Source organism: Engystomops pustulosus, chromosome 1, assembly GCF_040894005.1.
Source record: "Engystomops pustulosus chromosome 1, aEngPut4.maternal, whole genome shotgun sequence".
NCBI lineage: Eukaryota > Metazoa > Chordata > Amphibia > Anura > Leptodactylidae > Engystomops > Engystomops pustulosus.
This window is the reverse complement of record NC_092411.1, coordinates 166,515,752-166,540,157: the sequence shown is the minus strand read 5'-3', so window position 1 is coordinate 166,540,157 and position 24,406 is coordinate 166,515,752. Positions and strand designations below refer to the sequence as shown.

Below are 24,406 nucleotides of genomic sequence, written 5' to 3'. Positions count from 1 at the left end.
CCACGAGATGAGGGGTAAGAGAGCTAAAGATTGGTCCCCTGCTGTAGCTTGCCCACCTTCTCAGGCATATCTCCCTGATCAGGCACTCCAATACCTCAATAACCACCTTTAATAACACCTGACTGCAGGCATCCTCCTCCCATCCACAGAGCTATGAATACAGTAAAAAATAATGCAATGAAGGTTTACTCCTCTCCAAACTTTCTCCCGCCGTCGCCGACGGGATATTCTGCAGCCAACTGTCTTCCTCTCACCATAGATGAACACCAAACAGAAAGAGGGGGGGTGTGGTCAGTGGGCCGCTGCGCCACAAACCTCCCAAAGAAGCAACTCACATACTGAAATAAGGAAATAACCAGTAAAAATATATATAGACAACCTTGTGGTTAAAAAATCAATTTCATTTTATTATTATATATATACCGGTATATATTAAATGACAAACAAAGACAGGGCAACACACAGAAAAAATTGCACAAAACCCAATAGTAAACTATGACATATAGTAGCAAGGGTTCCCTAACATGCCAAAATAAGGCAACTAATAATAATACAAAGATAATTGTTTCTAATACAAGTTGCAAGAAATATTGCACTGAGTAAAGGGAAAAACCACAAACTATGCAGATATATAGGTAAAATGGATCACATACAGACCGTTGGAGGTGTGCAATGACCCCGACACGTGTTTCGCCAGGAAACGGCTTCGTCTGGGGGACTCTCACTATAGATGATACAACGCATGAATCATAGATCGTTCCAACTTTGTGTGTCTGACCTTCTTCTTCTCTATATCTTAACCCTTTTAAGACCAGTGACATAATATCACATCACGGTTCGGCTGCGGGTACATGGAGAGAGCTCACGGGCTAGTAGTGCAGCTACTACCATATTGTGACGAATTTGCAGGGAGACTTGCGAATGTTATTTTTGGCTCTTAGTGACACACATATCCATTCAAACAGCTAAGTGGGAGAATTTATTGGGGGTTTGATTGAATTAGGCACAGTCTGACGATTTTTTTTTTTTCAAAAGTGAAAGTCACAGCACAAAATCCTTTTGTGTGCTCTCAGTGGTGCAAATGCAATTTCATCTAGCTTAGTCTTAGTCTTGCCTGCTACTGTTTAGCAAGATAGTCTCCAGAAATCTCAATCCATGTGAAACATACTTTACGTGCTAGCAAAGCTGCCGGCGGCTTCAAAAAGATGGTGGCGCAATGGGAGCCGCCATGTTGTTGGAGATCGTCGCTCCCCGTGACGTCATCGGGGATCGGCGATCCGTTGCCATGATAGGCATGGCCTTCAGCCATGAGGCTGTCTCGTTTCATTCCATTGTTTACAATGTGCGGAGGAAAATCCCCATATACTGCCATACAGTACAGTAGTATGGCAGTATATGGTAGAGTCAATCGGACAACTTAGGGTTAAAGTACCATAGGGAGTCTTAAAAATAGTAAAAGTAAAAATTTTAAAAACTTTTTTTTTAAATCTAACAAAAAACCTATAAATAAAAATCACCCCCCTTTCCCTAGAACTGATATAAATATGAATATAGTAAAAATCACAAACACATTAGGTATCGCCGCATACGAAAATTCCCTTTCTATCAAAATTTAATAACCTTTTTTCACTGCATTTAACCCCATAACGGCTATTGGGTGCTATTTTCCATTTTGAAAAAATATTTTTTAGAAAAATCAATAGAAAGTGATCAAAAGGTTGTACAGTTGTAAAAATTGTAGCATCGCAAAAAAAAACCCCACCCACAGCTCTGTACACCGAAGTAAAAAAAAGTTATTAGCACCAGAAGATGGCAAAACAAACAAAAAAAATCTACATTTTTAAAAAAAATATTTTTGTAAATATATGAAAACATTATAAAACCTATACAAATTTGGTATCCCCGTGATTGCACCGACCCAAAGAATAAAGTAGATACGTCATTTGTGGTGCACAGTGAAAGCTGTAAATTCCACTGCATTTTGATTTTTTTTTTCCCCGCTTCCCAGTACATGGCATGGAAGAGTAAATACCATCACTATGAAGTGCAGTGTGTTACGCAGAAAACAAGCCGTCACAGAGCTCTTTACGTGTAAAAAAAAAAATAAAGTTGTAGATTTTTGATTGTGGGGAGTGAAAAATAGAAATGAAAAAACAAAAAGAGCAAGGTCCTTAATAGAGATGAGCGAACATACTTGTCCGGGCTTGATACTCGTTCGAGCATTAGTGTACTCGAGAAAATGGCATCTCCCGCGTTTTGATTTTTGGCGGCCAAAAACAGAGCCAATCACAAGCCAGGAGAGACTGCAGTACACCAACCATCACGTGGTACACTTACATGTCGATAGCAGTGGTTGGCTGGCCTGATCAGGTGACCCTGGATTATACTAGCCCACTGCCCGCGGTGCTCGGATCATTCTCTGCCTGGATGCCGTTAGGAATAGAGCTGCTTCTAGTCAGGGATAGCGTTAGTGTGTTCTATTAGATTAGTGTTGGGCAGGAGTGATTCTACAAGAACCCAACAGCCCTTGTTAGGGCTACAATAGCGTTTTTTTTTTGCTTGTGCCTGGGCTTGCTGGCACTAGTAGTGCAGCTACTACCATATTGTGACGAATTTGCAGGGAGACTTGCGAACGTTATTTTTGGCTCTTAGTGACACACATATCCATTCAAATAGCTAAGTGGGAGAATTTATTGGGGGTTTGATTGAATTAGGCACAGTCTGACGATTTCTTTTTTTTTCAAAAGTGAAAGTCACAGCACAAAATCCTTTTGTGTGCTCTCAGTGGTGCAAATGCAATTTCATCTAGCTTAGTCTTAGTCTTGCCTGCTACTGTTTAGCAAGATAGTCTCCAGAAATCTCAATCCAGGTGAAACATACTTTACGTCACGTGTGGCATTATCAAATACGGTCTTTTGTTCACATCAATACCTGGACATTTTAAAAAAATTGTCTGTGTTGGTTAGAAACTAGCCACAGCAATCATCTTCTGAGGTTGCTGTCTGATTTCTTCTGCACGTTTTGTTCTTCTATAAATCCAAAAAAACTAACATAAAAAAAAATTACCCAGAAAAAGTTTATATTTCTCTTTTGTCTATAAAATAGACTTTTATTTGGAAAATGTTGAACCCGAGGGCTAAGGGTAGAGGGCGCGGGCATCCGATTACTGCAGGGGTCAGAGGCCGTGGTCCTGGGCGGGGTGAGACACTACCTGCTGATGAGGGAGCAGGGGAACGCCGCAGAGCTAAACTCCCTAGCTTCATGTCTCAACTTACTTTGTCAACCAGTCAGTCTTCCACCCATGTTACCCAAGTGAGCAGTCCTCCAGCTCATACACCTCAACCTCCTTCCCCCCAGTCTGCCCCCTCCCAGGAAAATTTGGAATTTGATCCGGCATACTCTGAGGAACTGTTTTCTGGACCCTTCCCACAGTCACAAACCACTTCTCAGGTTGCTGCTGAGCTCTTTCCCGATGCTCAGGTTTTCCAACGGTCGCAGTCTGTGGGTGAGAATGACATTGTTGACGTAGTGGAAGAAGTTTGTAAAGAGGTGTCGGACGATGAGGAGACATGGTTGTCAGACGGTGGTGAAGTTGTTGTCAGGGCAGGAAGTCCGAGGGCGGAGCAGACTGAGGGATCGGAGGATGATGAGGTGACAGACCCAAGCTGGGAAACAGCAGATGACCGAAGGATTGTGGTGTGCAACCTGTGCCACACCAGGATCAGCAGGGGTTCCACCACTACTAGCTTAACCACCACCAGTATGCGCAGTGCTAAACACCCCACTCAATGGAACCAAGGTCATTCACCTCCGGCCGGGCCCACCACAGCTCCTTCTCCTGTGTCATTTGCTACCTCTGCTGGTCAGCCCCCTGCCCAGGACCCCGGCACAAACACCTCCCGTTCGAAAACCACACCTTTGCCTCCACGATTCTCCATAGCGTCCACCAATGTCTCCATGCGCAGCATTCAGCTGTCTATACCCCAGACGCTGGGCAAGAGCAACAGTTCCTCCCACACGCCCAAGCCCTCAACGTCCACATCTCCAATTTACTGCGCCTGGAGATGCTCCCCTATAAGGCTGCCCTAGAGGCCTTTCACAACCTCATGGCGGCAGCCACCCCTCGGTATTTGATCCCCAGCCACCACTACTTTTACCGATGTGCCGTCCCAGCCCTGCACCAGCAGGTGTCAGACAACATCATCCATGCCCTGACCAACGCCGTTTCTAACAAGGTCCACCTAGCCACGGACACGTGGACGAGTGCTGCCAGGCAGGGCCACTATGTTTCGCTGACGGCACATTGCGGGGCCTACCTCGGTCACGGTCTCTCAGGCCTACTATTCCTCCTCATCCTCCCACCCCTCCTCTACCACCTCCTCCGAATTTCCATCCGTGGGCATGGCGCCATCAGTCGGTAGCTCTAGGCGATAAAAGGCACACCGCCCAAGAGATATTACAGAGCATCACGGCGCAGACCTATCTGTGGCTGGCACCGCTGATCCTGAAGCCAGGCCTGGTTGTGTGTGACAACGGCCATAACCTGGTGGCGGCTCTGCAACTCGGCAGACTGACACTTGTGCCATGCCTGGTGTATGTGTTCAATCTGATAGTTCAGCGTTTCCTCAAGACATACCCCAATCTGTCTGATTTGCTCACGAAGGTGCGCCGCATCTGTGCGCATTTCAGGAAGTCCAGCACAGATGCTGCCACTCTCAGGGCAGCGCAGCCCCGCCTCCAACTGCCCGCTCACTTACTGTTGTGTGACGTGCCCACGAGATGGAATTCCACATTAACCATGTTATCCAGAGTTTACTAGCAGCGGAGAGCGATTGTAGACTGCCAGATGTCAACTTCCACCAGAACTGCTAGTCAGGTCAGTCAGCTTCCTCAAGTCTACAATGAGGAGTGAATAAATAACAGAAATTTCACAGCACTCCTTGTGTAGTAGATGGTGCCAAACTAGGGTCTGTTCATGCATAGAAAATAGAAGATGGCACTCAATCAAATTTGAATAATAATTTGTTTTTATTTTTGTACAAATTCACTGAATAGCATGACGTTTCGGTCAAAATGACCTTCTTCAGATGCTGTGAATAATACAGACAGTATGATTACTAAGTGTACAAAGATTAGACATGGTACAATGTGAATGTGAATATGTAAATACAGGAAATACAAAGGGTGACAAAAAACATAGGAAAATAATCTTGTTCAAATGTGCAGAAAGCACTACTTTGTAGACATCTGATGTCCTATGAGCAGGGGTGCACCTACCATGCGGCCGCGCCTCCTGGTGGACGGTGGGGCGGCATCAGGCAGGTCACTCACTGCAGCTCGGCCCCTTCTGTCTGCGGCCGCCTTCTGACCCTCCTCTCCCGGACCCCCAACTCGCCTCTCCAGTCCGTGGTCCGCCCCCCTTCCTCTCTGCCTCTGGCCGGCCGACATCTCCCATCTGAGGCCCGCCTCCCCTGTCCGCGACCGCACGCCTCATGCATCCGCGGCCCGCCCACCTCTCCCGCCACTTCCGGCCGCCCACCTCTCCCGCCAATTCCGGCCGCCCGCCTCACACCTCCACGGCCTGCTCACGTCTCCTGGCTGCCCGCTTCACCCATCCAGGGCCCGCCACACCTGGCCACCCGCCTCCACGGCCCGGCCGCCTGCTTCAACTGTCCGCGGCCCGGCCGCCGGCCTCTCACCTGCGCAGCCCGCCAGTGTCTCCCGGGCGCACGCTTCACTCGTCTGCGGCCCGCCACTCCCAGCCACCCGCCTCCGTGGCCCGCCTGCCTCTCCCAGCCGCCCGCTTCAAGCCTCCTCGGCCCACAACTCCAGGCCATCCACCTCGTGCCTCTGCGGCCTGCCCGACTCTCCCGGCCGCCTGCTTCACCCGTCCGCGGCCGCCGTCGTAAGTATGTAAGTATGTATTTATTATATCCTAAGATGCATCTAAATTTACATGTATATGTAATACATATATGTATACACACACATGTATATTTATATGCATCTCTGTATACATGTATATACTGTACGGTGATTGTGTGTGTTTGTATACTGTATGTGTGTGGTGAGTGTGTGTGTATATGCATGCTATATATTATATAATATAATATAGCGGCTCGCTGTATGTATTATATGGTATATGGGGGCACACTGTATGTATTATATGGTATATGGCGGCACCCTGTATATATTATATGGTATATGGAGGCACGCTGTATGTATTGTATGGTATATGGCGGCAACCTGTATGTATTGTATGGTATATGGTGGCAAGCTTGATGTATTGTATGGTATATGGCGGCAAGCTGTATGTATTACAGGCAGTCCCCTACTTAAGAACACTCGACTTACATACGACCCATAGTTACAAACGGACCTCTGGATATTGGTAATTTATTGTACTTTACTCCTAGGCTACAATAAACAGCTGAAACAGTTATCAAATGTGTCTGCAATGAAGTTTTAGTGTTAATATTGATTCTTATGACAACCCAACATTTTTAAAATCCAATTTTCACAGAGACCAAAAAAGTTCTGGCTGGGATTACAATGATAAAATATACAGTTCCGACTTGCATACAAACTCAACTTAAGAACAAACCTACAGACCCTATCTTGTATGTAACCCGGGGACTGCCTGTATATGGTATATGGCGGCAAGCTGTATGTATTATATGGTATATGGCAGCACATTGTATGTATTATATGGTATACGGTGGCACATTGGATCTATTATATATTACATGGAGGACGCTGGATGTATTTTATAATATATGGTGGCATGATATATTGATTTTATATTATATGGCAGATTGTTGTATGTATTTTGTTCTATATGGTAGCTCGCTGTGTGCATTATATAGTACATGGTGGCACACTCTTATGTATTTTGCATTGCTTTATTTTCAAATTAAACCAATATGATTTGGGTCTGGTCCTGACACTCCTTGATATAATACATATATGGAGTGGGGGGGCGTCTTTTTAAAGCTCGCCTCAGGCAGCAGAAAGTCTAGGTTCACCCCTGCCTATGAGATTAGCACTGTGCAAAATAGTTGTTTGCATCACATAGGCAGAAACTGAAAACATAAATGCAGAGTGGTTAACCCCTTAATGACTTGGCCTTTTTTCGTTTTTTCACTTCCATTTTTCACTCATCTATAACTTTTTTATTTTTCCATGTACAGAGCTGTGGGCGGGCTTATTTTCTACGTAACAAATTGCACTTCATAGTGACGGTATTTAATATTCCATGGCGTGTACTGGGAAAAAAATTTGAAATGCAGTGAAAATGGTGAAAAAACACATTTGCGATGTTTTCTTGTGGGCTTGGATTTTACAGCTTTCACTGTACACCCCAAATGACATGTCTACTTTATACTTTGGGTCGGTGCGATCACGTGAGTACCAAATTTGTATAGGTTTTAGAATGTTTTCATACATTTAAAAAAATTAAAACCTCCTGTACAAAATTTTTTTTTTTTTTTTTTGGATTTTGCCATCTTCTGGCGCCAATGGAGCTGTGGGTAGTGTCATTTTTTGCGAATTTTGATGGCATTTTCATTGCTATAATTTTTGGGACTGTGCAACCTTTTGATCACTTTTTATAATTTTTTTTTTTTTATATTTTTCAAAATGGCAAAAAAATGCCATTTTCGACTTTGGACACCATTTTCCGTTACGGGGTTAAACCCAGTGAAAAAACTTTATTATATTTTGATAGAATGGACATTTTCGGATGCGGCGATACCCAATGTGTTCATGATTTTTACTGTTTATTTAGATTTGAATGTTTAGGTTTTTTTATTATAATTTTTTTTTAACTTTTTTTTTATTTTTACTTTTACTATTTTTCAGACTCCCTAGGGTACATTAACCCTAGGTTGTCTGATCGATCCCTTCATATACTGCCATACTGCAGTATGGCAGTATATGTGGATTTTACTGCCCATGCATTAATGTGCAATTAGCACATTGTAATGAATTGGTTAAAACGAAGTAGCCTCGGGTATTCGGAACACCCGAGGCTACCATTGCGACGGTTCGCCGCTCCCCGTGACGTCATCGGGGAGTGACGATCTGCGGCAAGATGGCGGCGCCTGTGCTAGCACCGATCGCGGGTGTTACCGGTATGCCTTTGCTGTAATATGCAGCAAAGGCTTACCGGCTATGAAGAGGGCTCAGCCCGTGAGCCCTCTCCATGCACCGGGACCCGGGAAGGGGTTAATCATCTAATAATGGTAGATAGGAGGATACAGATATGTAGCAGTGGTTGTTTTACCCTCTGTCTGGGAGCTGATCTAAGTCAGATATATGCTGATAAAGGTATGAGGCAGTGAGCTACTATAACTAAAAAGTGTATGGGTCTAACAGAAAAGACTTACCGGATTGTACTTGTAAAAAGTGCTTATTAGGTAGGAGGAGAGGAGCGGTGTCCGCCGCTTTGGACCTCGGCTGTATGGCAGCCGGCAGCTATATCTGGTTTTGTCCAGTCACGTGACAGGAAGTCTGGTGCGTTCCACTGTAGAACGCATTCGTTTACTTCCTGGATTGCCAGGGGAGAGGGGGAGTTACTTGTCTGACTAAGTCTGACATATGTGCTACTATGGAAGGCTGTAATAATGGATTGAAAGTACCGGTAGTACCAAAGCGGAAAGGTTGTATTAGCAGTTAGGGTGGGACCAAGGTGGTGGGAATTAAATCCCGTGACCCTCACGTGGGTATTCACTCTCCTGGACCCATGGTACAAGCAAAATCATTCCACTCTCATCTCTGTAGAGGAAAGGAGTTTGGGAGTGCATGAATACCTGCAGGCCCTGGTGAAACAGTCTTTCCCATCTGACACCGCTAGCTGCTGAGGGCGTACTTCTGCGGGACAAGTAGTGAGGGAGAGTAGGCGAGCAGGCAGCTTATCCAGCACTGGCAGGGGGGTACGCTTTACAAGGCCTTTGCCAGTTTTATGTCACCCCTGCAAGACACTGTCGCCTGTCCCCAGTCTCGGCAGAGTAGGGGTGATCTTTACAGAAAGATGGTGAGGGAGTGCGTAGCTGACCATACCATCGTCCTAAATGATCACACAGCTCCCTACAACTACTGGGTTTCAAAGCTGGACATCTTGCCCGAACTGGCGCTGTACGCCTTGGAGGTTCTTGTCTGCCCTGCTGCTAGCGTGTTGTCAGAGCAGCTGGTTGCATCATCACCAATAAGCGTACACGCCTGTCCACTGACAGCGAGCGCTGACAGGCTGACGCTTATCAAGATGAATCAAGCATGGATTTCTCATGATTTCTTTTAAACCTTTTTTTTTTTTTTATTGAGAAATCAAGGCATGTACATATATTTTTGTCATCCGACATAATCATAGTCATGTTATTTAACACAGTATATAGTACATTTAATATGTTTTGCGCGTTGTTATTCTCCGTCCTTTTCCCACTCCTATTTTCTTCAGTTTTCCTCCTGTTCGTTTCCTTGTAAGGGCGCATTATGCGCCATTAAGCGCTTATTGATGGTTTTATTTTTCTCATCAAGGTTTTTAAACAACATAAATAACTTAACAACCTTTAAACTATCTCATATGAACATTATGTCTTGTGATGAGATGATGTAACATATAGTAAGCCAGGGGGAGTAATCTTTGTCCTTGTATTGTCTTCGTGATAAACGGAATTTAGTAGTATCGAGACTGTCTCGGGGTAAGTCATGGTTTGTTGTATCATGTTCTCAGTCTGCCTAACGTTCCTTTGATGTCTTCAGTCAAATACCAGGTAGAGTATCTAAGTTTTCTATTTCATTTGTGGTCATGTGATTAGTAATAAACTTACGCCATTTGCGAAAGAAGGCTTTCGTTCTTTTGTCTCATTTCCTTTCCGTCTCTATCTTATCTACGTTCAGGTATACCTTTGCTTGGTCTATAACTTCAGAGGTTGTTGGGAGAGTTGCTGTTAGCCAATGATTTGGTAGGCATCGCTGGGCTATTAATAGTAGGATGTGTATAATGGGGGATATAGTAATTTCTGCATCTTCTTCCTCTCCTTGTGGGGCTATAGAGTGGAAAAGGAATGCTAATGGTTGCAGGGGAATTGTTATAGAATAATGATCTGTGATGAATTTTTGGAACTCTTTCCAAAAAGTTTGTGTTGAGGGGCAGGTCCATATACAATGAAAGAGATCAGTTAGTGGTTCGTTGCATTTGGGGCATGCATTGAGTCTATCTGCTCTTGAATCTGAAGCTGGGATATTGAATGCATATATTGCTCCATGCATCAGTTTGAAGAATGTTTCTCTCCATCTTTCACTGATAACGTGTTTCCTAACTGCAGCCCACCCCTGTAGGATCCTTAAGGATGTTTCTGGCGTTCTCAACCTCTTTTCCCAGTATGGAAATTGTAAGGCTATCTCTGTGTCATCTCTCTCTGCTGTCAGTAATATGTATAAAAATGATATTGTCCGTTTGGCATTTGGTCCTCCTATTATAGTGTCAATTTTGTTAGTCATAATTTCTCCTGCTAAGTTCCGTAACCTAGTGGAGCAAAAGGCCTTCAGCTGCGCATATTGGAACTCTTGCCGTGGTGGTAATCTAAATTCGTCAGTTATTTCGGTCAAAGTCTTTAATCTTGGTTCGGTGGGATGTAGGACATGTCTCAATTGGGATATTCCCTGCATGCGCCAAGGTATAAATAATCTATTGTTTCGCCCTGCCGGGAATTCTGGGTTGTCCGATAAAGTGAGATGCTTTGAAATTTGATAAGATAATTGATGCTTTTTCCTTAATATCTTCCATGTTGCAATGGTGTCTTTTAGTAGCAGGGACTGTTTGGCTATCTGTGGTAATTTTCCGTAGGGGACGTGTAAGGCTGCTATTAGTCCACATGGATGTAATAGTGCTTGTTCTAATTTGGTGTTTGAATAATGGCTGGTGGAGTTGATCCAGTCTGCAAGGTGTCTAGTTAGACATACCAGATTGTATCTCTTGATATCTGGGAAGTTCAGGCCTCCTAGGTGTTTGCGAAAGATTAATTTCTGTAGCGCAATACGAGGTCTCTTTCCCTGCCATATGAATTTTGTGAATATTTTGTTTAGTTCCCTAATGTCTTGTGTTTTCAGTAGTAACGGCAGGGTCTGCAGCGGATATAAAAGTCTTGCAAAACTGATCATCTTAATCAAATGAACTCTTCCTGATATGTTTAATGGCAGAGGTTCCCAGCGTTTTAGTTCTGCTTTAATTTTGGCAAAGATTGGGGGGTAGTTGAGTTTATATAAAGACGACGGCATTTTTCCCACCTTAATTCCTAGGTATTTGATGTGCTCTTTGGCTATACTGATGTTGTATTTTCTCATTTGCGCTTGTTCACTAAAAGTGAATGGATCTAAAAGCAAAATCTCACTTTTTGCTGTATTGATGGTAAAACCTGATATGCTACCAAAGTATTTTATGTGATCTAGGATTTTGGGTATATATGTTATCGGGTCAGCTATAAAAAGCAGTATGTCATCCGCAAAGAGTGCGTTAGTAGCTCTCTCAGCCCCCACTTTTATGCCCGGGTTTATATCTGGGGTCCTTAGCATTCTCGCCAGGGGTTCTATCGCCAAGTTGAAGAGCAAGGGTGACAAGGGGCACCCTTGTCTTGTTCCCCTGTTTAATGGGAATCTGGCCGTGAGGTAGCCAGGTGAATAAATAGCCGCTGTCGGGTTTCTATATAAGGCCTTTAATAATGACCGAAATAGGCCCTGTATTCCAAATTTGTCTAAGACCTGTTCCAGCCACCCCCATCTGACTTTGTCAAATGCCTTTTCTGCATCTAAACTCAAAAGGATCCTTTTGCCAGATGTTGGTGGCTGGACTCTCGTCACGTCCAGTACTGTAAGCACCCGTCTCATATTTGCTACTGCTGCTCTGTTTTTAATAAAACCTACTTGCGGGTCGCCTATCAAGCCCGGCATAATAATTGATAGCCTGTCTGCGAGAATCTTTGTTATCAGCTTAAGATCTTGATTAATAAGGGAGATGGGTCTATATGAGGTGGTTATCATGGGGTCTCTGCCAGGTTTAGGTAAGACCTTAATATAGGCGAGATTAGCATATTGTGGGAGATGGGTTCCTTTTAATAAAGCATTAAAATATCCTGCTAAGGTTGGCAATATTTGTTCCCTTAGGCCCTTATACGCTTCCGCTGGGAAGCCATCAGGTCCCGGTACTTTATTTAATGCTAATCCCTTGATTGCCGCTGAAATCTCTTCTTGTGTGATCTCAGCGTTTAGGGCCCCCTTCTGGTCGTCTGTTAATGTGGGCAATTGAAGTTGGGATAAATATGCCTCCCCTTTTTTGTTATCATAAGGTTCTGTGTCATTATAAAGGTTTGCATAGTATTGGCGGAACATGTCTAATACTTCCCGCGGGTCTATTTGCACCTGTCCCGATTCCGTTCTAAGCTTTGGTATGCATGTAATTGGTTTCCGGCCTTTTGCTAGATTGGCTAATATTTTCCCTGATTTATTGCCAAACCGAAACAGGTCCGCTTGCGCATGAACCCGTGAGCGACTATCCTGCTGTTCTAGTATGAGTTCATGTTGGGATTTTGCTGTTTTCCACTTCTCTAAGGCTCACTGTGTCGGGTTGGCTAGGTAGGTGGTGTATGCAGTTTGAAGTGTTGTGCTGCTTTCGTGTAGCTTTTTCTTTGCCTGTTTCTTGGCTCGTCCAATATGTCTCATAATTTGGTCCCGTATTACTGTTTTGGCCCCTTCCCAGTGTATAATTGGTGTGTCTTTGGTGGATGTGTTGTGAAAATCGAATTCGGTCCACCATCCCCGTAATAGTTGTAGGAAAGATTCATCTTGTGCCATGTATGAGGGCAAACGCCATATGTAGTCAGTGCCCTGTCTGTATTGTTGGGTCAGGGTCATGCTTACCGGGGCATGATCGGACACCACTATGGTATCAATTTCCTCCGAGATCGAGTGGGATTTTATAGTGATAGCTGAGTTTTTGTTTATAACTCCCCCTCGCCTGTTTGATTCTGCAGAGCTACATCTACATCTACATCTGTGTGTAATGCTTTTAAATGTCTTAGTACCATAGAACGCGTTTGTGGGGATCTGAGGCCTTTAACATTCCATGTTACTACTTTCACCGTCATTGTGGCTGTATTGTGAATGTCTTGTCTAACTCGTTTCCTTGCGTCTCTTTGTCGTTTGTGGTTTCCTCCCCCTTAAAATGGCTCAACACATAAAAACAGAACTTAAAATTTCTAAACATAAACAATTATACTTTCAATAATACATATATTAACATGGTCATATTCACCCAAGTCCACAGATTGGGATTTCTTTCTTTTTTGGAACTTGTGGTGCCAGTTCTTACAGTTCTCCTATTTTGCATCACTTCTCTGCCTTGACGGTTTCTCAGAACGTTGGGGTTTCCTTGTCGATGTTTGGGTCCGTAAAGGTTTGCGTCATGCCGTCTGGAGCGACCACTTTGAGTGTTGCTGGGTACATTAGCTGGAATTTCCATTGTTTCTTGAAAAGCGCCGAGCAAAGCGGGCTGAACGCTCTTCGTTTTTGGTCAGTTCAGCTGCATAGTCTGCGAATAGCATTACTCTCGTATTGTCTATCATGAGTGGCTCTTGCCGTCTGCAGTATGCTCTTAATATCGCCTCTTTATCCGCGTAGTCTAAGTATTTTGCTATTGCTTGTCTTGGCCGGTCTTCTCTTTCTGTTTGTCGTACTGATGGAGACCGTGGTGTTCTGGGAGGGCCTATCCTGTGAGCCCGTTCCACTTTCAGTGGGCCTCTTATCCCTAGCTGTTGCGGTAGTTTTTCAGAGAAGACTTGGTACAACTGTGTGGCAGTTACCGTTTCCGGGAGACCTACTAGTCGAAGATTACTTCTACGTGATCTGTTCTCAAGATCATCGATTTTATCCGCCATCTTCTCTGATTCTGCATTTGTTGCTGTTATTTTCGTTAGTGCTATTGCTAAGTCATCCTCCAAAGCGGATATGCGTCTCTCCGCTTCATCGAGCCGATTTGTGTGTAAGTCAAGCTCTGATTGGATAGCCTGCAGAGTGTCTTCTATCCCATTAGAAACGGTTTCTTGTATACTTGGTGCTATCTTTTTGGCGACTTCCTTAGCCAGTTTTTTGTAATTGATGGGGAGTTTAGCTGTGTGCTGAGAGCTGGCATCCGATTCTATCAGTTCTTCTTCTGATATGTCTCCCCCTCTGTTGCTGTTGTTAGGAATTTATATGGCCTCTTGTGATGCAGGCTGTGTGTCTTTGCTGGGTTTTCTGCTGTGGTAGGGCTAATTTCTGGGCACCATAGGATGGTATATGAGGTATTAACCCCCTGGTTATCTTTGTGACGCAGCGCTTATCTGGCCTGCTGCACGTTCACTGCTTGGGCTGCTGTGTGCCTGTGCCGTTTTATTGCTTCAGGTGCACTATGCGGTCTAGTTGTTTTTGTGTTCTGCAACTGTGGTTTTTCCCTCCCGAGGTGCTCTGGTATAGGGTCGGGGGTGCCTCGTGTCTCGGCGCTGCACTTACAGTGGCGGCGCGCTTTTCGTGGGGAATCGTCACGTGACGCGGCTCCCTCCTCTCCGTTTCGCCGCAGCGTCCCGTCTCCCACTGTAGCCTCTGGGTCTTTTGTGTCCGCTGCTGGTAGGTATTCCCCCGACTCTTAGTGTCAGTGCCTGCCCTCCGCAGCATGTGTGGTGCCTGCTTTTGGTCGCGGGTGACGGAGCTCCTCTCTCCTGCTCCTCTACATGCCGGGGCCGGAACCGGAAGTTTCTCATGATTTCCATTCTCCACCAGGTGAAAGCAGCTCAACCTGAATAATTCTCATGTATGCACTCCTCCTCCTCATTCGCCTCCTTCTCCTCCTCTTTGTACACTAAAGCAGAGGCAACTGGCTATTTTTTGCCAGGGCCAACTGGCTCTAGCTATAGTACTGTATGTATTACATTTTTATGGAGGGCCACATTCGCGGTCCTCAGTATTGCAAATGTTTTGGGAGTGCCACATACAGGTACTCTATCTATTGTTTTAACGGCTTCCATATAAAACTTGTTAACTTTGTCGCCACCCCGCTGTGTTATCCACAAAATATACCGCCAAACTTTTATCTATGAAGGATATTATTTCAGCGCTACTTGCGCCTCTCTTTACGTTCCCCTCCCCCGCCATAACCAGGCCAAATACTTATAAGAACAGTGCTACACTTGATTGTACACAAAAGGATTCTAGAAATGCTGTTTGTAACCAGTACACTCTGGTTATGTTGCCTGGACAATCGCCAACCTGAGGCTGCAGCCGCTGCCTCCACACGTCAGTCACATAGCTGCCTCCATACATCGTCCCCTTAGCAAACTAGCTGAATTTTCGGGTGTTTTACCAGGTACGTAATGGAACTCGGCCCATCGGTCGCCGCCATGCTGGAGACCTGAAGTTAAAATCATAGCAGCGCAATATGGATGCCCCACACAGTTGCTCTTAATCGTGGAAACATTTACGAAAAAAAAAAAATTAGAACCGCAATGCTATTCCAGTATTCCTAGATGAAGTATTCAAACGACCCCGCCAGCTTTGAAAATGTGAATTTTTTTGAAGGTAAACGCTTCGGGCCCCCAGGTCCATTTTTGGTGGGAAGGAGCCGAGAGGCAGGGGCTTGGACAGGCGAAAGCTCGCCTGGCAGCGGGCCGCCAGCTCCATCTCAAGATTCAACGAACTTTGTTTTAACTGCAGCAACTTTAATCTACTACTATAACTTTTTACCTCTAAAATCTATCTTTTCACTCCTCTTTTCTCACCTCCTTACATTCACCTCGAGTGCCATAACTGTCCCCACTGCCTCTAGACGTTGTCTACATAGCAGCCTCCACATGTCGTCCCGATAGCTGCCATCACACGTCGTTTGGATAGCTGCCTCTACACGTCGTCCCCTTAGCAACGAGCGTCGTCTCCCTAGCTGCCTCCACGCGTCGTCTCCTTAGCTGCCTCCACGCGTCGTCTCCTTAGCTGCCTCCACGCGTCGTCTCCTTAGCTGCCTCCACGCGTCGTCTCCTTAGCTGCCTCCACGCGTCGTCTCCTTAGCTGCCTCCACGCGTCGTCTCCTTAGCTGCCTCCACGCGTCGTCTCCTTAGCTGCCTCCACGCGTCGTCTCCTTAGCTGCCTCCACGCGTCGTCTCCTTAGCTGCCTCCACGCGTCGTCTCCTTAGCTGCCTCCACGCGTCGTCTCCTTAGCTGCCTCCACGCGTCGTCTCCTTAGCTGCCTCCACGCGTCGTCTCCTTAGCTGCCTCCACGCGTCGTCTCCTTAGCTGCCTCCACGCGTCGTCTCCTTAGCTGCCTCCACGCGTCGTCTCCTTAGCTGCCTCCACGCGTCGTCTCCTTAGCTGCCTCCACGCGTCGTCTCCTTAGCTGCCTCCACGCGTCGTCTCCTTAGCTGCCTCCACGCGTCGTCTCCTTAGCTGCCTCCACGCGTCGTCTCCTTAGCTGCCTCCACGCGTCGTCTCCTTAGCTGCCTCCACGCGTCGTCTCCTTAGCTGCCTCCACGCGTCGTCTCCTTAGCTGCCTCCACGCGTCGTCTCCAAATTTAGTAAAACATAAGAAAAAATGTTAAAGTATGGTATCCCCGTAATCGTATTGACCCACAGCATAAAGATAACATAATTATTAGGCTATACGGTAAACACAAAAAAAAAAAAAACTCGGGTAAAAAATCAAATACAGAATTGATGCTTTTCTACTCCTGCTCTCAAAAAAAAATGTTACTAAGTTTTTAACAATAGGGGATACCAACCCCAAAATGGTAACATCTAATCCCGCAAAAAAAATGCCAAAAGCGAAAATTTTATAGCCTGCAAAAGGGGCCAATGAAGAAAGTAAAATCCTGGCAGCTGCAGGAGTCTCCTTCCCTCCGGCGCCTTGCTGTGCGCCCATAAAACAAGTAACGGACACATTTGGGGGGTCTCTGTACTCGGGAGAAATTGCATAACAAATTGTAAGGTGGGTTTTCTCTTTTTATCTTTTGGAAATGTGTAAGTTTTAGGGCTAAATGAACATATAACCGACAAAGCTTGACCATTCAAAATTTCACCTCCATTTTGATTCAATTATTTTGAAGATCTCAAGGGACCAACAATGTTCCTAAAAGCTGTTTCTGATAGTTTGAGGGGTGCAGATTTGGAAATGGGTTGATTATATAGGGGGTTTTTGATATTAAATTTCATTCAAAACAGTATTTTTTCCACAAAATTGTTAATTCTGAATAAACTAAAAAAAGGAGATTCTGGGGGCGTGGCCTAGCGGAGCATGCGATAAGACGTGCGCAGCGGAGCTCCCGTCTGAGCTCCTGACATTATCCTGTCGCCGAGCAGTAAATAAGTGTGAGACTCACCCCACACCGTTTCGGAACTACTCCGGTAAACCGCTGCAGCACTTTTGTCCGTGCAGATGCCGTCCAAGGGCCGAAATAGCAGCAAATCTGCCCGACTGCTAGATTTCCAAGATGGCGACGGCCCCTCCACTCCAGCCACGAGGAAGCAGAGAGATATAGCTGGGCGCCTGCAGCAGTTTGCACGGAAGGAGACAAGCGTGGGTAGGAGAGACTCTAGCAGAAGCTGGTCTCCTGACACGAGATCCAAGGAGGCCATGGATAAACAGTCCGAGGCAGAAATATCGGACGACCCCGAAATGGAGGAGAGGTGCAGCCTTAGGCCCAATAAAAGATCTTCTCGACCTGCTCCGGAACCTACGCTGGGAGACGTGTTGAAGGCCATGGCCAAGTGTAATACAACTATTACCTCGCTGGTACAGCAGGTGGGTGGCATGAGAGAAGAGCTGTCTATAATGAGATTGTAGTCCTTTCAAATATCTTATGGACATCCAGAGGTGGAACGCTGTACCTCAGACCTGGAAGATGACATGGTAAAAGGGCCTCCAAAAAGGCGCAACAGGAGATAATGGCGCTATGGGGGAAAACAGACGACTTGGAAAATAGAGCCAGGTGCAATAATGTGGTGGTGGGGTTCCCGGAGAAGATAGGAGAGAACCCGAGGGAGTATATAGAAGAATGGCTCATACAAAAATTTGTTAAAGATGCTTTGTCACCAATGTACGCTATTTAGAGAGCCCATAGAGTGCCTGCACGGCCACTGGCTCCGGGAAGACCGCCAAGACCCATTCTGGCCAAAGTGCTTCATTTCAAGGATAGAGATACTATCTTACGGTTGGCAAGAGATCACCCGGACTAAACGCTCAACGGATCAAAGATTTCCCTTTTTCCAGATTACTCCGTAGAAGTACAAAAGCGACGTGTCAAGTTTCTTGATATGAAGAGGCGCCTCTGGAATCTCAAAGTGCTGTACTCCATGATATTCCCGGCTAAGCTAAGAGTGGTTGCACTGGGGATCACGCATTTCTTTGAGGACCCGTCCTCAGCCGTGCAGTGGCTGGATCAGCATGAAGGGCAGCTTTGTGTCCCTGAGGCAGTAGAATGAGTAACATTCAAGTGACTGCATGCAAGTTTTGTTGCTTTAATTAACGGGGAGCCCGAGTTGATATTGTGTAATTATTTACCTGTTGTGAGTTATGGCGTTTCTCTTATCCTCCCTTTCCCGGCCGCTAACTGTGGTGGCGACCGAGCGAGGGAAGACGGGTACCACCGTTTGTAGCACTTATGAGGAATTTGTATTACTGCATAATAATGTCACATTCCCGCAGGGTATTCCTTTGGAGTTTCGCCCTGAGAAGTGCATATATAGTTATGATAGGCATGGTTTATTGGGGGGTTGGGAGGGGGGGGGGTTGGGAGTTGTGGGTTTGGAACCGCCAGTCCTTTACACCAATGAAGATAAAATTTGTCTAGTTACGGATAAATATGGCTTCCAGCATACCAATAATTAGATTGAATGTTCAAGGCCTTGCCGATACTACCAAGAGGCTTGTAATATTCCAGTTCCTCCTGAGACGTAGGCTGGCGATATATTGTTTGCAGGAGACTCGTATGACTCCCGATAGGTTATCACAGATGCAAAAAAGGTGGACGGGGTTTGAATGCCATGCTGTCTTTTCTGCATATGCTAGAGGAGGGGTCAGCATTCTAGTTCACAAAGATGTCCCATTTGAGTGTTATGATAAGACAATTGATAGTGAAGGGAGATTTATTGGGCTCCACTGCAAAATTGGAGCGCAGGTTTTGGTCCTGATGTCCGCTTATGTCCCTCCCCCGTATTGTAACGAAGTGTTAAAGCTTTTATTGGAATTTATGGGTAAACATCCGGGAGTACCCTCTCTAATGGTGGGAGAATTTAACAACGTTCCTCATGAAGAATGGGATACATGTAGAATGAATAATGCACCTGTGCAACAAGAGCTCACCCCTTTTGGATCTCTGTCTGACCACTCTCCTTTAGTTGTCCCACTTATAATATACGAGGACCCAAGGGCTCAGAATAGGATATGGAAACTTAATGAAGGGATGTATAAGGGGAGAAGCCTTTAAACTTATATGCACCACTAAAAGTAAGTCCATGGAAGTGGATAAGGCAGTACACTTGGAAATGAGGCAAGCGGAGGCGGCGTTTATTAATAATCCCACTCCACAGACTCGGGACCGTATGCAAAAAAGGCCAAAACACATTGAACTCTCACCTGCTAGAGGTGGCGAATAGAAAGAGGGAAGAGATTCGCTAAAGGACGCTATTTTGAGGAGGGGGAAAAAGTTGGACACCTGTTGTTAGTAATTACTAAAGCCCAGCAGGCAGAGATCGCATTAACGCCTCACCACGTGTCATAGACGCGTGATGAGGCGCCATTACCCCCCAAAATAATTGCCATGCGTAAAGTTACGCTTGGCAATTATTCCGTGTAGCGCGCAGGCTGAGCGGCCCGGCACGCGCTGCAAAGGAGGGGAATGTCAGTAGCGCGATCACAGCGCAGGCGGGACCGCTCAGCAGGATGCAGCAATCTTTGGGATCTGTGAACGCCGGCCCCGGGGGAGACATGTGAGCCGCGAAGCCGCTGCTCCTTGTCCTGCTCCAGATCTCAATGCCCGCAGTAGCGACCAGCAGTTATGTGATCCTGGGTGAGTGTGAGCCGCGGTACACTGCACTCTATGTGTATGTGAGTGAGTGCTGTGTTGTGCCAGTGCAGGGCCCACTTAAGGCGAGGGAGGTGTGTGACAGGGATATAATAATGATACAGAGAGCGGTTACTCTCTGCATCCTCAGTGTCTGTGTTACAGCCGCGCACTCCCATACGGGCCAGGGCCGAGCCTCCCACTGTGTGATATACCGAGCACTCAGTGCCTCCAGCCACCAGCGCTGCTCGGATCGGCCTCAGAATTATCAGCGTTCAGACAGAAACAGACAGGAAGCAAAGCCCTCTCCTGTTTGATGTATGGTGACCCTGTGACCTAGCTGAGGAGGACAGCATGGTAGGAGTCAAGCCCTGTGTGTGCAATTAACCCTTTCAGTCTTGACTGAGGACCCGCGCGGACATCGGGGGAGCAGCGCTGCATGTCGGGGCCACCGGAGGGTGAGTATATAAGTTTTTTTTTTTTTTTTTAACGCTGGGCAAGCTGTATACTACTGGGGGCAGACTGGGCAGTGCTGTATACTACTGGGGGCTGTGCTGTATACTATTGGGGGGGGGCAGTGCTGTATACTATTGGGGGGGGGCAGTGCTGTATACTATTGGGGGGGGCAGTGCTGTATACTACTGGGGGGGCAGTGCTGTATACTACTGGGGGGGCAGTGCTGTATACCACTGGGGGCTGTGCTGTATACCACTGGGGGCTGTGCTGTATACTACTGGGGGCTGTGCTGTATACTACTGGGGGCTGTGCTGTATACTACTTGGGGCTGTGCTGTATACTACTGGGGGCTGTGCTGTATACTACTGGGGGCTGTGCTGTATACTACTGGGGGCTGTGCTGTATACTACTGGGGCAGGCTGGCTACATACTGGGGGGGTCTGTGACCAATGCATTTCCCTACCTCGGCTTATACTCGAGTCAATAGGTTTTCCCAGTTTTTGATGGTAAAATTAGGGGTCTCGGCTTATACTCGGGTCGGCTTATACTCGAGTATGTACGGTAATGGTCCTACATTTTTATTTCAACTTTTTTTCATACTGTTTTTTTATTTCTATTAAATTAATTTGATTTTACATTTAAATTAAGAAACTGCTTTCAAAACTGTTTCACATCTGCATGCAGCTGGTTCAGTTGTGATGCTTGAACGAGCAGTGTTTTTGATCTGGCTTAGTAGTCAACTTTGTTAATTAGATGCTTTTATTTTCTTCATTAGCAACATGTGCAAGATGGTCGTAAAGATAACCTTGATGGCTTTGTGAAGACTTTTGAAAAACTTAATACAGCTGAAGGAAATCCTGGAGTCTTTGCTTTAGATTGTGAAATGGTAAGTGATTTAGATGTGTTTTATTTAATTCCATTCTTCAACGTAGACCTTACCGAGGTGATTTTTTAGGGCTTGTGTGGCAGTTTTTAACATACAGGCCCTTAAATAGGCGCTATTCTATAACATAAGGCCTAGAATTGTGCCCATTTCCTTGGTGGAATGGTCTGACCAATCCTGCTCCATGCGTGCCCGCTACAACAGGAACCCACGCAGGCTAAAGCACAATTTTGGATTCATACATCTGATATTTGCATTCATATCATAGAGGTGGGGCCAGAATGCCATAATGTTTGTCAGTTGTCAAATAAATGAAGATCAAACCCCCTCCCCATCTATTTTCATTTGTTTATCACATCATGCTGTTGCTAAGGGGAAAGGACTGCTTTCTTGCATGCATAACGCATGTGGTAAACATCTAAGACAAAAATCCTGGGAGCCCTTGATTTAAGATTGACAACTTACAAACTTCTACTCTCTACTCTGAATATGTTTTGAGGTTTGTATGATTATTAAAATGTATAATTGGAGATTGGTAGTCTTTCTCAGCACTAAACCGGGTTCATGACCACAATGGAAAGTATAATGTCGTTTAGGTGTATAGCAAATACTTTTTGAAAAATCTTCACCTGTGTATCTATGTAGTTAAAATAAACTACATAATAGGGGGATTTACCCTCTTTGTGCATATACATCATAGTAGACAAAGCAGAGTTTTACATTTTTAACGAAGAAATAAATTTAACCCCTTAACACCGAAGCCATTTTTCACCTTCCTGAGATGGCCCATTTTTTAACATCTGCCCTGTGTCACTATAAGTGGTTATAACGTTAGAACGCTGTAACATTTCCAAGTGATTTTGAAATTGTTTTCTCTGTGTTACTGGTCACTTCGCACCTGACTGTGCTGGAAGGTGCACAGTCCGTCTACAGCCGCTGCATACCTTGAGGAGCTCAGCTATTCTTGCCCTCCCCCTGAGATTAGGTGCAAATAGCATCAGTAATTTTAAATAATGTGGCTGGTATGACTGGATGTGAGGGTCATGGCCACACCCACTGTGCGACTTTGGCGGGTTATTTAAATGTCAGAAATAGCCTGGGGTAGCGGAGTCTCTCACTATGGCTTCAGAAAAGTGTGATTTCCCTGAAACCCAGCCCTGGTAATTTTCTGCAGGGTGTCGAGTGTCTGATTACTATTTGTTTTTGGTTGCCTGATGGTGTTTTTCTATCCATTATTGGGGGAAGAGGTTCCTAAAAAGGCGACTAGAAAAACACATCAGAGTGTAGGATTTGTGGTCACAAATTGCCCTCAAATTATGAAAAAATCTCTTGCATTGGAAATATCGTAGCTGAACAGTCGTCTTTTTAAATAGAACCTTTTTTAAGGGAAGAGGTTCAGGAATCCAGTGAGACTTTAGTCCCCAGACCCATTTTGCCTGGTTCTGTCCAGTCCAGTACTTTCTCTGCAATATACACTCACCGGCCACTTTATTAGGTACACCTGTCCAACTGCTCGTTAACACTTAATTTCTTTTTTTTTTATATAATTGTATTTTTATCATTTTCAAAACAATATAACAAATAATTTGCACGTATTTCACATTGAGATTTTCCAATAATAGTACAAACGAGAAAACAAGTGTTGTCCCCAAAGATATTGACAGCTCAAATTTCCCATTTACATACTGGGGTACAAAGTTTAACAGTGCAATGTTTTCCTGATAGTAAACCAAATACCAAGGAACGCTTGAACTTCATGCTCAGTTGGTCTAAAAGGGTTGGGGAGGGGGGGGGGGAAACCAACAGAAGACATTCAGACGAACTCACCATGACAACAATTAACACTCGGGTAGAAACGATAGGGGTGACCACCTCACTCTCCTCCTCCTGCCCGCTCTTCTATCCAGTAGCGATCCCAACGTTCCCAGGTTTTGTCGAATAATGGGATACGATTGTTCAAGGAGGCGGTCAAGTGTTCCATACTGCGAGTCTCCCTTACCCTAGCGAGTAGGTCCATTCGGGAGGGGGGGGCCTGCCTTTTCCAAAATTGCGCTATCAGGCATCTTGCAGCTGTGAGTATGTGCAAGCTCAATTTTGTGGCCGTCTTGGCCATGGGCTGAGGAGAGACGTTTAGCAAGTAATACAATGGGGAGAGTGGAATGTCCACCGCTACAACCTCCCGGAGGAGAGACTTTACCTCCTGCCAGAAAGGCTGCACCAATGGGCACGTCCAGAAGATGTGCTGAAGAGTTCCCTCAGGCGAGCCACATCGCCAGCAGGTGTCCGGCGTGTCTGGAAATAATCTGTGTAATAAGGATGGGGTATGGTACCACTGCAACATCAGCTTGTACTGATTCTCCTTATGTGTAGCACATAAAGAGGTTTTAGCTGCTCTATTCCAGATCATCTGCCACGTGTCTTGTGATATTGGACCCCCCACTATGCTTTCCCATTTGGCCATGTATGGATGTGCTATAGGGTCATCTGATCTTGGGTGTAATAGTATCATATAGATATCTGATATAAGACCAGAGGTGTGGGTAGCGGTTTTGCAGATGTGCTCAAACGCGGTGGGCACCGAAACCATCTCAGTATTGCTTAGGGACTGCAGGAAGTGCCTAATACGAATGTAGTGGAAGTTGGCTGTATGTGGGAGATGGAATTTATCTTGCAAGGCAGGGAACGGCAAAATCTTCCTATCTCGGTAGTCTACTATGTCTGCGAATCTAAACAATCCCTTCTCATGCCATGGTTTAATTTCCTGCCCAACTCCAGCCTGTTGCATAAGAGGGGTGTGTAAGAAAGATTGCATAGGAGAGCATTGGGATACCAGCGGAAACCTGGTCACACAGGCCCTCCACAATTTAATCGTGAATGAGATGGGACCCAGTTGGGGGTCAGGCAATGTAGGCGCCTCCTCAGGCCAGAGGTAAGAGTTGGGGTGGAAAGGAGCCAACCATAGTTTCTCAATCTCCATCCATTTGGAGAATGCCAG

The 24,406-nt window shown here is 45.6% G+C and overlaps 1 protein-coding gene across 5 annotated transcripts in view; it reads left to right on the top strand.

The window, feature by feature from the left end:
- REXO1 (RNA exonuclease 1 homolog) overlaps window positions 1–24,406 on the top strand; it is a 559,659-nt gene that overhangs the window by 404,912 nt on the left and 130,341 nt on the right. For all 5 annotated transcript variants that reach the window (XM_072113796.1, XM_072113777.1, XM_072113787.1 and 2 more), the window contains one exon: window positions 21,304–21,414. In XM_072113796.1, coding sequence (XP_071969897.1) covers window positions 21,304–21,414 — 111 coding nt within the window. The remainder of the gene's footprint in view (window positions 1–21,303; window positions 21,415–24,406) is intronic.